We start from the raw sequence: 15,663 nt of genomic DNA, 5'->3' as shown, positions 1-15,663 counted from the left end.
AGGATGGTCAGAAAGACAGACCTAGAGCAACAGGACCACTTCTGACCCAACTGTTTGCCTGCTGCAGCCAAAATAGCTCCCCACAACCTCAAGCAATACCTCATATAATACATTAATAACAAGTTTATATTAAGCCTGTGTTTTCTTTGTCTTTTGCTTTCCTTCTTTAACTGTTTCCAATTCTTAATCAAAATCATTACTTCGCTAGAATGCAATTTCTTGGTTTGTTTCAGATTTAAAGCAAACAAGCAAACTGAGGTAGTAAAAAAAAAAACAAAAACTTTTTTTTTTTTTTACTTCCCCGGAGACAGAGAACAGAAGGGCAGCAATTGAGCAAGCAAAGCTTTGCCATGCCTCCCAGAAGAGGAAGCCCCTGGGAACTGGGACGCACATGCTGCAAGCCAGCTTCAGGCCCCACGGGCAGCCAGAGCCAGCAGAGAAGTTGCCTCCTCCAGGTAATATTCACTGCCCTCCAGCCCGAGGCAGGTGCCAGGACAGCCCACACTGTCACAGTGGCCTCAGTGAGATCATTCCAGGGCTCACTCCTATCAAAAGCTGGAAAAATTTTAAGAGGAGCAGAGGAAGAGGAGCCCTTTGTGCTGGAGGAAGAGCAGGCATCAAGACTGCGCTGCAGCTTCTCCACACAGGGCTGCAGGGATAACAAACACATTTTTGTTCACCCTGTTCTCAGAAATGTTCCTGCCATTTTATCTGAACCTTTCCACACAAAAACATTCAATCCCAATCATCTTATTCTTGGTCCAAGAAGTCACGGTTTAGCACCACTGGAAACAACTGAATCCAAGACCTACGATGGAAGTGTCTGCACATTGATGCACCAGTGGAAATACTGATTCAAACACTTAAGAGGAAATTAGGTTTATAAATAACATAAATGAAGATTTAAAAGAATCAGTTCAGACAAGGAAAAAAAAGTAAAACCCTGAACTACCATTCATTTTCCTTTCTCCATTTTTTTCTATAAACATTCCTAACTGAGTGCAAAGTTACGCCTGAACTTTGCCAGTCTCCCTTTCACACAAAAAGTAACAGACTTTTCAAAGTAGGTAGAAACCAGACTTTTAGGAGCATTAAACACACACAGAGGACATGGCTTTGTGGTATTTCACAGTATGCAGCACCATGCAGTAGCCAAGCTATAGCAGCCTGTACCATCAGCAGCAAGGAGCCCGGCGGTTCAGCCTGGCTGACCAAAGGTTTACGCACTTCTCACCAGGCAGTGTTCCAAGCTGGAGGAGTCACAGACTGAGCCGACTCTTCCTTCTGGGGCACTTTCAAAAATATTGGATACCTGCGATTGCAAGTGGGTCAGGGAACCACATAAAGACTGTTTGGTTAATCCCTTTGTTACACAGAAGGAAGTTAAATATGATTTAAAGTGATGAAAGTTAAACAATCTCCCCTCTTTCCTGACTACTTCCCACGCCACCCATAGTCCTGTCGAGAACTACAGAAGTAGAAACAGCCACACCATTTGTCTCCACTTAAAATTCAAGTCCTCTCTCATTTCCATTACCATCACACAGCTTTGGGATAAATTCACTTTAAATCAATTGGTTCTTTCCCTAACCCCGCTTTTCTCTCCACATGTTCTTGTCTGATAATGAGCTCTTTGAACCAAGGATATTACATTTCAGCATACAGTCTCATAAATCATTACACTGTAATTAAGGCTACTCCTATGCTCCTTCACACTCGAGCTGTGTTTTGTGTGCAAGTACAACTTGTGAGAGAAACCAGCCACCTCTGGGGCTCATTACTTGCTGCATTCCCACAAGAGTGCTTTTGCATTAGGAAGACGACAAAAAAAGTGTGTTTCTGAAAACGCTAAGCCTAAAAAGTAGGAAAAAATATTAAGAAACAGATCCTAATGGACAAGTCTTACTGGTACTGTCAATCAGGAAAATAAAGTACCTACGTAACAAAACACAGAAGTACTTTTGCCCACATGAAAGCAGAAATCCATCTTCCCTCCCTTGTTCCACATATTTGGTTCTGTATGTATCAGAATTAGATTAAGGGTAATTCCAGTTGTGCCACTTTTGCTTTCTTTAGGCTTTTTATTCTCTCCTGACTAATTGCATTTTGTTAGCTGGCAAAAGAAAGAAAAAATTGCTGCTATTAAAGGACATATACGATGCTCCTTAACCAGAGCTTACGTTTTCAGGCAGTAGAAGAGTGAAAACAAGTGCACTGATGAAAATACAGTGGCGTGTCGCAGCATCATCAGTCACTACATCTTTTTTCTTAGCACCGTTTCTGAGGCCACCAAGATGACACATTTTAGCCTTCACAATATTTGTAATATTTTGATTTATGCTGTTCCATATGCACTTTCTACTTAACCTTGCCTTTTCACAAAATATGACTGATGTTGTTTGCATGAAGTCCAAATTCAGTAAGACAGACTAAAGCCCAGTGAAGGAGCATTATTCAGAATAAAACTGTGATACTCATTTCAACTAAGAAAGTTCAAGCAAGCACTTGACAAATTGAGCAACGTTGCTCAAGACAAATCAACACTAAACTTGAGAAAAAAAAGCATGAATACTCTACAACACACTTTTTGCTGCTAATTAGAAATAAGCCTTGGCACTCCTTACCACACAGGGTCGTATATTACCTAGCAGGCAGCTCCAGCTGCATGCTCCATTAATTGTGTTCCATGAGGTCTCTCTCTCCTGCCGCAGCACCGAAGCGCCTTTACGGAGGTGAGACAGGAATGCAGCCACTGATGGTGACTAACAGCCCCATTGTCAAACTTTCCAGCAGCTGATGCTGGCAGTCGTTCTTACTTTTTTCCGCCTCCCCAGTCAAGAATACTTTTTTCCCCCTCATTGTGCCTAAAGGTGATTAACAGTAGCTCTAATTCCCAACATCAGTGCCTACATTTACTGCCAAGACTCTGGGGAAGGTGGTCTCAGGGTTCAGACACTACTGAAGGACAGAGTAAAATACTCAGATTCATTGCCTAGCTCTGTCACGTTACTTCCTCCAGGACATAAAGCCTCAAACCATGCAGAAGCTAAGGCACTCTAAGGGTTGAAAAACAAGGAGAAAAAGCATTATTAGCACAGCTCAATAATCCAGTAACAAATATATTTTGAAATGGCAGAAAATTACGCACGGATGTAAATTACTTTCCCCAAACATTTCCTTTTCTCTACTAAATTGCATGATGATCTACTTTTACATGTATAAACTTTCTCCTTTTTAAAAAGGGGATGTCGAGGAGAAGAAACAACTCACAGACGCTTGAGGCTGGACATCATCAGCATCTCAAAGCAGCATCCAGATCTAGAATCAACGCAAACAGAAAAAAGAGCAGGCGATTGCTTGGACACTGTATCTCAACTATCCCCAAGACCTGCAGCAGCCAACAGAGAATGCTAAGCCCTAAAACCCTCTCAAAGATGACCCAGAGGTGCTCCTGTCCACTTGGGATCCACAGCCTGGAGCATCCTCCTGAAGACAGGTTTTCATGCCCCTTCTTCCAAAAACCTGTGCACAGCCACTCTCTTATTTTAAATACAGATACAAGATGAAGAATTAGGAGCGGTGCCGCCTCACTTCCCTCTCCCTGCCCCCATCCAGTGCTACACTGCTGACTTGAGATGCGGAAGAGATGTTCAGTTTCCTCTTCTGACTACCAGGGATTAAATCTGAAAGTAATGCCCTCATGCTGTGTTTCATCCAACAGCTGTTTATAGTAAATACAGAAAAAAGTCCTGAGACAAGGACAGGAACACAGGTTTCTTCCAGCTCCAAGAAGTGCTGCAATCTTTTGGGTCCCACTTCCAGCACCTCATCATTCCAGTGACTCCGTTTTTGCAGAGGGAGGCATGGAGAGGCATTCCTGCCTTCACCCAGCACCACCTCGGCATGCTTGCCTGGATGCAGGACGTGGATCCCCTGTCTCCCAAACACGGAGGACCCCCTGGACCTCCTCACTGCACAGGAAGAAGGATCCCACACTCACATTCCAGTAGATATTAAGCTCACCCTATGCTTGATGTGCACATTTCAGCTGCCACTTTCTCTTGGAGTTAAGTTTCACGAGCAAACTGAGCACGTGAAAATTTCTGCATCAGCAAGTGAGCAAAAAATATTCTGAAAATGCATGAAACCCAGCCTTTGCCTGGAAATCTCCACCTCAGAACTAATCTGTTGACTGGTTCAACTCCTCAAGGAGTAAGGCCGCTTACGTGACAGGCCTCCCCCACTTAGAGAGGTGCTGTGCACTTTTTTATCTTATTTATAGAATGGCCTCACTCGTGCTTTGTTTAAGAAACAATTAGCCTTTGACAGCTTAAAATAAACAGAACTCTCTCCCTGCTGCAGAATCACTAGACCCGACCTGGATGTAAAGTTATCGCAAGAACTTTAAAGTTCCATATGAGACTATCTGATGGCCTAAAGGGTGTGAGCCACGAGCTAATTTTCCCTCCTCTCCCGGCACCTTGCAGAACGGCACCCTGAGCAACATCAGCAGGAGGTAAAAAAACAAGGATCCACATCGGTCAAAGGAAGTGAGGAAGCAGTCATCCCAGCTCTTATCCTCTTCATCCTCGCCAACATGCATGTAGCACCTCAGCAAGGTAGGGCTGCCTCCATCAGACGTGTGGGCTGAACAAAGGGCCTGCGGGCATGCAGGAGACAGAATTCCAGCCACAAGCACAAACTGAATGCACAGCTGGGCAAACTTCTTCCCTGAACTTACTGGTGTTTTCTCTGCCTCTTGTGTTGCTGCAACCACTCCAAAGGCAGTAATTTCACTAGCTGGCACAGGTAACACGACCTGGCAGCACAACCTTACATTTCTGTCTAAACTCCCGTACCACCAGCAGAGGGGTCAGCGCTCCCATTTAGTAGACGTGGGAGTTTTCCACCGGTAACTTCGTGTTTCCTTCAAGGCCTTCAGCTCCTCAACTCCAGTCTGCCAGCTCTGCAGATGCCCGTACCCAGCTGGGGAGCAGGATACAGAACTGCTGCACTGAGGAGAGACCAGAGCTACCTCAGAATACTTGAAGCCCTGGCCGTGCCTGCTGCTGAAGTAGAGATGTGCAGAGGCATCCTGTCTCATACCCCAGGTGGTTTTCTTCAGCTGGCTCTTATGAGAAGAAAGCCTGAATAGTCGGTTAGTTAGGGTGTTAGCTTGACTTCAATTACTTCTCCTGCGGAAGAGCTCCTGTATGCCTCAGGCAAGCTGCTATCTTGGCTTCTCGTCTATAAAACCTGGGGCAAATGTTCTGACCTAACTCCAAGGGATGAATGGAGGGCCTCCGGGTTGCAACACGGGAACGCCAGCATGTGCTTAAGCAATGTGCAGTGGTACCAGCACCAGTCACAGCAGGAATGTCTGTGACCACAGACAAGCGGGTATTCTGTGAAATGAGGTACATTTCTTAACATAACAAGTAGTAAAAGTAAAGTATGGGAAACTTAGCTTCCCCTAGATGCAGCAATGAGACAGAACCAAACAACAACAAAATTATGCCAACAAAGAAGAAATGCAGGGACTACAAGAATAAGAAACAATATCCAGTGATTACCAGTTGCAGAAGGCAAATGTTTTCAGGCAGGATTTAAAATGACAGGAGTCAGCAAAACAAAAGGAGATGTGAGACAAAATACAGACAGTCATAGATAGAAAAGGCACAAAATTAACAAATAGAGAAACAAACTATGGAAAAATACTTGTAAACTGATGAAATGATTGAACAGCAAGGATAGGAAGTAATAATAAGATAAAGAAATACAGGTGACCTTCAACAGCAGCTTTTTTCCAGTCAGGGTACCCCAGCAGGTGACACAGACATAGGCACAGGCATTAGCTGTTAGCGTGTTGGTACCGCCCTGACTTCGCCCTGCAGTCCCCCACCGAAGAGACCTCAGGACACCAGCAGTCCAAAACAACAGGCAGGGGCAATAACCAGGCACACGTTAATTAGCAGAGGATCAGCTTTAGCAAGGGATATATTTGCTTAACTGTTGTTCTCAAGGTACAGCTAATGTTTAAGCAATAAACAGCACTGATATTTAACCAGAGTTTGAGCTGCCTCGCCAATCGAATTGCTATGATTCATGCAGCGCAGGAGACATTTCCACTGACAAACGGTTAAGGACGTGCTTACTTTGGCCATGCCACAAAAATCACTGAAACTGCTGCAGCTCTCCTACCAACATCAGAGGGAACCACTGCACCCTCAGGATCTGTCGCTGCGACCACGCGATGTGACAGTTTAAAGAAAGGTATCGGTGCACTCCTAACGTCACGTCAGCGTGCTTCTCTAGGGTTCCAGGCAGGGGATTTACAGAGCTAATGAAAGCCTCGGAGCAAGCAGGAGTGCTGCAGCCTGAGTTAAACTACAACTTTTCATCCTGTGAAGAGAAAGAACAGCTGATGGAAAAAAAAGCATCCCCGTGAAATATCTGCCTAGAAACGTCTGCTTATTGCAGGTAAGACCTCAGCTGAACACCGGTGAGAGGGAAAGGGGGCAACGAGCTGATTATGAGAGCGAGTCAAGTTCTCATTCTTTGCATCTCTGAAGTAAAGCAGCCCCCCCCCTCAAAAAAAAATGATTAAAAAACATAAAATAGTAATAAAAAAGAAAAAATGAAATAAACTATAATAAAATGAAAATGAAATAAACTATAATAAAATTAAATGAGCCGAAAGGAAGTGAAACCAAGTGGAAGCGAGCCGCAGGTACCCCGCGGAGCGCCCCGGTGCCGCACGGGGCCGGTGCCGCCGCTGCCCGGTTCCGGTTTGGGCCAGCCCGGCCGGGCGAAGCCGCGGGGATCGCGCCGAGCCCCAGGCACCCCCAGCAGCCCCCGGCACCCCCCCGGGCGCCCGGTCTGGACTCCCCCCGGGCGGCTGCGAGCGCTGCCGTGACCCCCCGGCCCCGCGCTTCCTCCTTTGCCCGCTGCGCCGCCGCCGGGCGCTTCCTGCCCCGCACTCACCCCAGGGTGCTGATGAAGCCGTTGACAGAGCCCTCGGCGTAGAGGGACACGATGTCCCCGATGTACAGAAAGCTGGACATTTTCTCAGACATTTTGCCTCATTTTCAGCCCGTTCCGCGCTCCCCTCACACACGCGCACCCCTCTCCCTCCGAGCCGGGCCGGGGGGCGGCCACCTAAGCGCTGCGGAGCGGGCGGCGAGCGCGGGCCCGGCCGCGGCCCTCACCGCGGCGCTGCCGGGGCTGACATGAGTGCGGCGCCGCTGCCCTCCACCGCCCGCCGCGGCGCCCCGCACCGCCTCCCGGCGCCCTGCACCGCCTCCCGGCACCGCCTCGCCTGCCCCGGCCCGCCCCGACCGGCCCCGGGCCCGACCGCGTGGCTGCCGATGCCGGGGGAAGCGGCCGCCGGCAGCTCCGGGTGGCGGGGGGACGAGGGACCTCCACTCTGTGAGGAGAGCGGGTGCAGCCCCCTGCCCAGCACGGCTCTCAGGCACCACTGTTCATACCCCGTGTGTTTTTCAGGCGATTTTGTTGGCATTTATAAGCCAACGGTTCGCCCCCGGTCCAACAGCGTGACTGCACGCTAATCTCTTGCCGTCCCAAATAATAGGCCAAGAGCATAAGTCTGGCTGCAGATTTGCTGTAAATGGGGAATGAGTAGAGAGCTTCCCGCTTGTATTTAATTTCCCACATTTACAGATTCCAGCTTTATCTCACTTTTTACTGAGCGTAAGTTCTTGGCATCAGAAATGCTGAGTCTTCAAATTAAAGTTAAAAGAAAATAAAAAGTTTTACCATTTGGCATGTACAGAAAAGCCTGTTACATCATTCTAGACTCCCCCCTTTTGCTCTCTTACACATATATTCCAAATTTGTGTGTTCTTTGTACCCACCAGGATACAAAGCCACGATCAAGGACCTGAGCTTGCGCTCTTCTTACATACAAGTGTACACACAGGCCCTAGCTCTGACACTTAACCAAATTCTTCCAGTTCAGTCTCCTCGAATAACCACGATTATTAAAATGCTTCTGCAAAAGAAACAAAAACTTCAGGTCAGTTTAGAAGGCGATGAGGCCTCCTGCATGAACCAAGCAGCTGGCTGGAGTCCCCAGCTGTGGAAGGGCTTATGGAAACCGGCTCAGGGACAACAAACTGAGCAGCAGATGCCACCCCACTGCTGAGGTGATAGTGGGAAGGAAACAGGAGCCACTGGAGGGACGTAGGAACCGGTATGCAGCTGGGGTGGGACAGGAGAGATGCCAGAGCTGCACTTCCCTGTGCTGGCAACAGCGTCAGCACAGGGAAAACGAAAATTGGGCATTTCAAACCACCCAGAACACAGGTATTAAATCCCAAAGTTGGACTTGATTAAAACTAATGAGAATTTGAAGCAAAGTCAGAGCAGCGCCAAAGGAGAGAAGCTAATGCTCACACCCGTGTGCTGAGTGAGTGAAAAAGCTTGACCCTGGGGTCCCTGACAGGAGCTATGAGGCAGCAGGGGAGCCTGGTGCTTTGTTTCCTGAAACCAGTCCTGGACAGTCTGAAGCCTGGGCCTGAACAGCAAAGGTTTTGCAATGCACTGTCAATATTCTGTGCCTCCAGACCCTGTTTATCTCAGCAATTTTACATCAGGCTTTGATTGCCTAATTAAGATTCTTCAGTCAGGCAGGTTTCATTTCCCAACAGCAGACCCTGGCATGCTTGAGATCAGTGGGAGTTTTCCTGGGGATGGACTCAGAACTTGACTGAGCATCGAGCCTGCCTGCTGAAACGGCTGTATGCACCTGGCAGAAAATCACCCCTTGGGACCGTTTGCACACAGAAAGGTTCAACTGTTGCCTAAACATGGGTAATATGGTGCCATTTGAAGTGTCCCCTGATACCTGAGGCATCCCACTCAGTTGCCAGCTGTGAAGCAGGACGGTACACCATAGCTATACCCTCGCCAATTGAGTTTAGGCATTACAAGAGTAATTTTAGAAAATAATTAGCATATGCTTACTGTGGCAAAGCTCAGACTGATGGGACTGCATTCCCCTTCATCCCTAGGCTTGCTCATCCCAGCTCAGCTGGAGCACACTCACAGCTGAAAGCTGTTAATGCCTCCTAGCTCTCTAATGATATATATGAAAAGAACTGGAAATCTTGATCCAATTCCAAGCAGTGATGGCTATTAGCTAGAAACGAGCAGTATGAAATCAGCATTTGGGGGTGGGGGTTGGGGGGAGTAAAGGTCAAAGTAGGCAGGTATTTAAGCAAATGCTTCATTTTAAACCCATATCCTTGAAACAGCCTAACGATCTCACTTACATTACTAGGTTAATATGCTGAAAATAATCAAGCACTTACCTGCTTTTTTAGATCAGGTCTTAAATCGGTGCAAAGATCACATAGGGTAAGCAGATCGGAGGAATCCTTGCTGATCCCCTCCTTGCACACAGAAAGCTTCAGTAGTGACAAATGCTCCTCCAGCATTTTTAACAAGCATTAACTCCCCCCCCCATTAAAAATAATGGTTGTGCCTCTCTGAATGTTAGTTTTATGAAGATAGTATCTGGAAAAATATAATTAAAATGAAAGAGATTTTGTCATAGCAAGTCTACATAGAAAAAAAAATAAGCATGGTCAGAAATTGTAAATGAAATATTGCTAAATTTCTCTAGAGCAGAACTAAACCAACTTGGTTGATCAATGTGAATATTTTTACTACTACTTTTAACCTTGCAATTAGCTACAGGGTGAAAGTGAGGCTGCTTAGTCAATAAAGGGAATTCACTTTTTGTTGGTTATTTCCAGAAACCTTTTATTCCCAAGTTAGCAATACAGGCTTCTCCATTCAATAGGACCAAGATGCAGATATCATTGGCTAGTGCTGACATACTGCCCCAGTGCACACATTATTCAGTGTTGTAAAAGTTAAGAAATCTTTCTTACTCAACTTTCTTTTAGAGTCTACTACCTATTTTCAGAAAATAATCTATTTCTAGTGGTGCTTGCAGCAGCATTATAAAAATTTAATCTCTGTATTTTTAGATATTTTTTTAACATGTTTTATCATGATCCTATTATCTACATCCTATATTTTGGTGTTTGTTCCAGTGCTGAGGCACAGAAGAAAATCAGTTTATCCACAGAGAAGTTAATAAAAGCATCCCTCTGCAGCATTTGAACATTCACTTTAGATGTGAAAATGCACAAAATCAGAATGACCTTAGACTCAAAATAAAATAAAATCAGAATAAATTAAATAGGCTGACATCTTCCTAAGACGTGAAGGGTAGAAAAGGAACAAAAATGCAATGATATCTAAATTTCCTGTTCGTCTTGTATAAACAGGGGAGCTCCTGACAGAAGCTGAATATTTCACGGATTTGAACATTGTCTGATGGAAAGACTTTAATCCCGCACCTATACAATCCACCTCTTTTATGAAGTTACAGATATATAGGCCACTCTAGTGAAAGCAAACTGGACCAATTAGAGGCTTATACAACAAGTAGCATTGATGTTTGTTTTCGTGAAAGCAGAGTATAGTGCTTTCCAGCTGCAGGGGAAAATGGGAAGAAAAGAATGCCTTTAACTGTTTCAATACAATAGATATAGATGGAACTAGGCCAAAACTCAGGCCCCATAGAGCTTTAGCATACAAGGATATTAAAGTTTGGACCCAAAGCCTTGGTTTTGTTTCTCATCCTTCTGATGTGAAGAAAAAATAAAGGGCGGGGGGGGAGGTATATCAAACCATTAAAGACATTTTGATATTTAAGATCCAGCTCTGATTTTAGAGCCCAGCTCAATCTGTAATATTTTTTATGCACTCATCTCAGGCAACTCAGGCAATTGTAGCTTACTTGAGGGAGGCACCTAGTGAAGTTTTTTAAGGCACCTAATGAAGTTTCCCACACAAGCTGGAGACACCCATGACACCCCTTACCTTGTGGATAGTCACATTTGAAACAGCTTAGATATTCCGTGGGCACAATGGCATTTCAAAATGTTTGGATGTACAAAAAACAGCATTATTGGCCTAAGAGTTGATGAGAGAGAGCCAGAACAGCTTATTTTGACAACATCTGCACACAAGAATTGATTTATTGCTGCTAGTGCTTTATTTTGCCTATAGCAAATGCCAGAGTACTAGATGATTTCTTAATAGCTAGCTAGCTGTGGGCACTCATTTTGCCTCTTTTATCATCATGGGAGTTAACTCTTTACACTGTTGTTTTAAACAATCAGTTGGCATTAGTGCCATACAGAATATTAAGCATCTGGGAAAAAAAAAAAAAAAAAGAATATCGGGGGAGGGCGGCTGACGAAGATAAATGTGCATGAAATGTACATGATTTAGTAACATAAAAAAACAGGAGGAGTATGGTGAATTACATAAAATAAGTACAATTATTTGATTGAGAATGAGAAAAAGAGAACACAGAGCATTCATTGCTGCTCTACCCACTTTATTCAGCCTGGTTAGTATGAACAGGAAATTATGGCTAAATTCATAACACCTAGTTAGGTTTTAGTCTTTCCACAGGAGGCAAACATATTTTTCCTGACAGGAGAGATGGCCCTGAAATGAAGAGCTCTCACAAGTGACCTTTTGAGGTTTTCACTAGGGCATGGGGATGAACTTTGCATCGTCACTATCTACAGACACGCACTCCCTCACATTATGACATGCATGCACGGGCAGCGGCTGGCTCACTTGCTGTTTGATACATCTGAATTTAGAAAAGCTAATATATGCATTAATTCAAGTAGTTAAATAATTGCTGGTTAGCTATAAAAAAGTCTTGAAAGAAACAAACTTAGAAATAATGAAAACTGAAGTTACTTACAAATGAATTATTTAAGTAAAAGGAACTTAAATTAAAGAAGTAGCCTGGATGCCCTTCAAACTGTGGCACAATACAACAGCTATGTATATAAACTTCTGAGAGCTGCTCCAAGCCATTCAAATGAAGGTATTTTTGCTTGCGATACATTCAAGCCTTTTGAAATAAGTTTTCAACTGTTTAACAACCAAAGTTGTTCATTCAGAGAGCCAAATATGAGAACTCGACCAAAGCAGAAAGTACAATGTTCCTTTCTTTGAAAACATCTATCCAAAATGGAAGCTTTATTTAGAGAGTTCAGGAAGTTGATGCATTGCCTTCTATCAGCTCACAACCACAGAGCAAGCATCAGGAAGCGCACAAAAATGAACTTACTATTCCCATGTGGAACAAGTGCCAACAGTTACACCAAGTTTGCTTTCAACCTTACAGAACTCACTGCCAGCCCCTGGAGACTTGTTAATCAGGCACTGTCTCCTGGGGTTTCTTTTCTGCTTGGCTGCCTGAAAATGAAGCCTTTCCCTACAAAGCAAAGAGATAAACATACCTTGTTTGAATTTTCTCTTTTGCCAGCTCTCATGACTTTGGAAAGTTCAAACCTGAAAACACAGGGAAAAAGGTAAATCTTCTTTGTAGGATGAAAAAACAAATAGCCTCCATTTCAGCTGCATTTTCTGCTTTTTTCTTCAGCCCTAGCCCACTCCTAACCATGACCTACCCAACAGAAGGATCAGTAGACCTGTAGAGCATGGTGACTGTAACTACAGAGCAATCGTGCTTTGAGCCCTGTCTGTATTACTGTATTATGAGCTGAAAGGCTGACCCTATTGCAGTGTGGATACAACATACTTAATATACAACACTTCATTAAAATAATTATGTACAAAACCCTATGAGCAACAATGAGCGTTTTGATTATCATTTCTCGATGAAACTCAGTATCTTAACTTTGGAAGAAAAAAAGTTATTAAAGTTTCACCAAAATTTCCACAATGAAGATCTTAAGCAAAACAACAGGTCTTAAGAAAAAGGCCTTAAAAAACAGGTCTTAAAAAAATCTTAAGAAAAACAATGGGCCTAGTATGAAGCCTACAATGCAGTTATGTTTGCAAGGTGGATAAGGTGGCAGTAATTAGTATTCCTAAAGACTACAGCCATTTTATACGGTGGGTGTAATAAAATAAATAAATAAATAAATAAATAAATCTCTATAATTGCAATATAGCTGCAAGTATATTGTGTACCTGAGGGGAATAACTCCCTATCTTTCTTAATTCTTTTTTATCACACAGAGAATGAGGAAAGATGCTTCAAACACATAGAAGTTTGTAATTTACGACTGCTTAAAAAGCCTTCTGCTTTTAATGTTTTTTCCAATCTTTTTTTTTCTTATTTAAAAGTTTTGTTGTTGTTTAAATACTGCTCTTTTGTAGGAAATGTCTCATTTCACCAACACAGTGAGCATATTACTCCTTATACACACACACACACATAATAAATTAAGGGCTATGCCAGGCATTGTTGTTTTCTTTGTGGTTTTGTTTGTTTGTTTGTTTTGGTTGGTTGGTTGGTTGGTTGGTTTGGTTTGGTTTGGTTTTTAACCATATTAAAAATTACCAGATGGAAATGAAAATTGTGGTTCATTTTGCTCATACAACTGTCACAAGGCCCATCCTTCCTGGGTTATGCTAGCATTTCAAGACTTTGGGATGAAGCGTATTGCATTTCCTAGTCTGTGACAATGCTTGCTGGTAAGTACAGCTGGGTTTGGGCAAGGAAAAGGCAAGAAAAGACAGGCTTTTCTCAGGAATCCCAGTCATTTCCTGTGATTGCCGAGACCACAGGTCTTCATCCTAGGACTATTCTAGCTTTCAGGTGGGTAAAATAGACTGAAAATATACATCAGGAAGGTGAACGTGGGTCTTTACATCCATTTAAGTCAGTAGACTCTGGGTATTTGGCACTGCACAGAAGTAATTTAGGGAAACCAGGAGGAACTAAGATCCAGTTAAAGAAATAACTCCTCTTGCTCACCTCTCTCTTAAAGCACAATACCAAATATCTGACGTGCCTCAGGAATGTGCTAGGAAGGAAAACTTAGAGATCAAGAAGGATTTCTTTTTATATTGGTTAAAATGCTAGAAAATCTTCTAATAGGGAAATACAAGAAATCCTCTTCGAAGTTGTCAGCCACCATGACCTCACCATGATGGGGCTTTGGGCAACCTGGTCTGTTGGGAGCTGTCCCTGCCCGTGGCAGGGTGGTTGGAACTGGATGATCTTAAAATTTCTTCCAACCCAAACCATTCTGTGATTCTATATTTATCATAAGATTTGAATAACTAGATGGCACTCTCTCCTCAGTGCACTGCAGTAACATTAAACTGCTGGTAGAAAACAGATGGGAAATGTAAAAGTCACACCTGATATCTGACTGACATCAGCAGAGTTAACACCTCTGTTTCACAGCCATGTCTCTACCTGTGGGAACTACTATATTTCCATTGGCAAGATCATAAACATACAAACAGAAGTGGTTTCTCGCTTGTTGCATATTTGTTATACAGTAGCTGTAAGTGCTAAGAACGTGCTGCTCACAAGACATGTGTTAAGCAGAGACTGACCATAGCAGAGTACAGGCTGGATGGAGGTTCACCCAAGGCTTGATTGTAATAAGGTATGTAATAAATATGTAAAATATGTAATAAATATTACATTTTCCAATGAAAATATGAGTGCTGAGGCAAACAGATTTCCCAAAAAGTAAAATTGTTGACCTCTACCCATTTCTCAGCATGGTATGATTTGTTCCCTGAGAACTAGGAGAAAAAATGCTTCCTGTGGTACATAGAGCCTCTAGAAATGCTCTGAACTACATCTCTGCCACCTGGGACTATGTGGTGGTTGTTTGATATTACAAAAGGGGAACAGGCAACTACTTCCATGGATGCAGCAGAAGGGAGCAGAGTGTCAGCAGTGTTCATAGTATCTCTGACCAATCCTCCAAGACTGTGAAAGTGGCAGATGCTGTGGTTCATACTTGGTGATGTTTCTGCTAAAGTAGTATGATACACACCAGAAACAAACAAACAAATCCACCCTAAACCAAACCAAACCAATGTTTCTGCAGCATGCTATTTGAGACTGTGGTGAGAACCCCCAGTATACACTGCCAAGCCACTGCTGATCTGCAGCAGGAATGCAGGCTTTCATTTAGCCCTCCCTCATCTCTTTCTACCTGTTACACGTTACCTCCCATTTTTAATTTCTCCAGCAGCTGCAAGCCATTCCTTCGTTACATGGCATGCACAGTTCATGTCTGCCTCCCACTACTGCTGCTGCTACTTCCCAATATCCTTGGTTTCTCCTTTTCAGACCCCACTTCATGTGTACCACCTATGAATATATCAGGGAGCAAAAAGGACATTGGAGGCAGTGGAGAAAAGCAGCCCTCCACTTGAAGCTATAACCTTTGAGTGTATTTTGATAGTTAAAGTTTCCTCTTGGCTGTCTCATCTGAAAAACTGGCTTAGCTCCCATTCCCACAGTACAAAAGCGCCACACTAGTGAATGTATCTTGACAAACTCCATGTGAGAAGGCAAAGTATTACCCATGGAGGGTATATATAGCACAGGTCTGAGGCAGGATGTTCCTTACAGTAAATATGCATGTGGTACAGAACCACAGGAGTACAGGGGTCGCTGTGGCTTGTTTTGGATTATGGGTTTTCATTTTGATTTTTACAGATAGTATGGTAGTACTGTATCACATATCAGTTCATAGAGTTTGTAATACAGGTGGTAAGCCCTACTAAAAGGCTGACATAGATGTGGTGGAGAACAAC

General features: G+C 43.7%; 1 protein-coding gene across 1 annotated transcript in view; it reads right to left on the bottom strand.

The window, feature by feature from the left end:
* The window catches only part of ITPR2 (inositol 1,4,5-trisphosphate receptor type 2), a 268,862-nt gene extending 261,602 nt beyond the window's left edge, over positions 1 to 7,260 (bottom strand). Inside the window, 1 exon segment of the mRNA XM_035540839.2 lies at positions 6,985 to 7,260. Within this exon segment, the coding sequence (XP_035396732.1) occupies positions 6,985 to 7,076 (92 nt within the window). The 5' untranslated portion in view covers positions 7,077 to 7,260.
* Between the last annotated feature and the right edge of the window lie 8,403 nt (positions 7,261 to 15,663).

The sequence above is a fragment of the Cygnus atratus genome, chromosome 1 (genome assembly GCF_013377495.2).
Source record: "Cygnus atratus isolate AKBS03 ecotype Queensland, Australia chromosome 1, CAtr_DNAZoo_HiC_assembly, whole genome shotgun sequence".
Classification (NCBI taxonomy): Eukaryota; Metazoa; Chordata; class Aves; order Anseriformes; family Anatidae; genus Cygnus; species Cygnus atratus.
The sequence above is the reverse complement of the archived record's forward strand: the minus strand, read 5'-3'. Positions and strand labels throughout refer to the sequence as shown.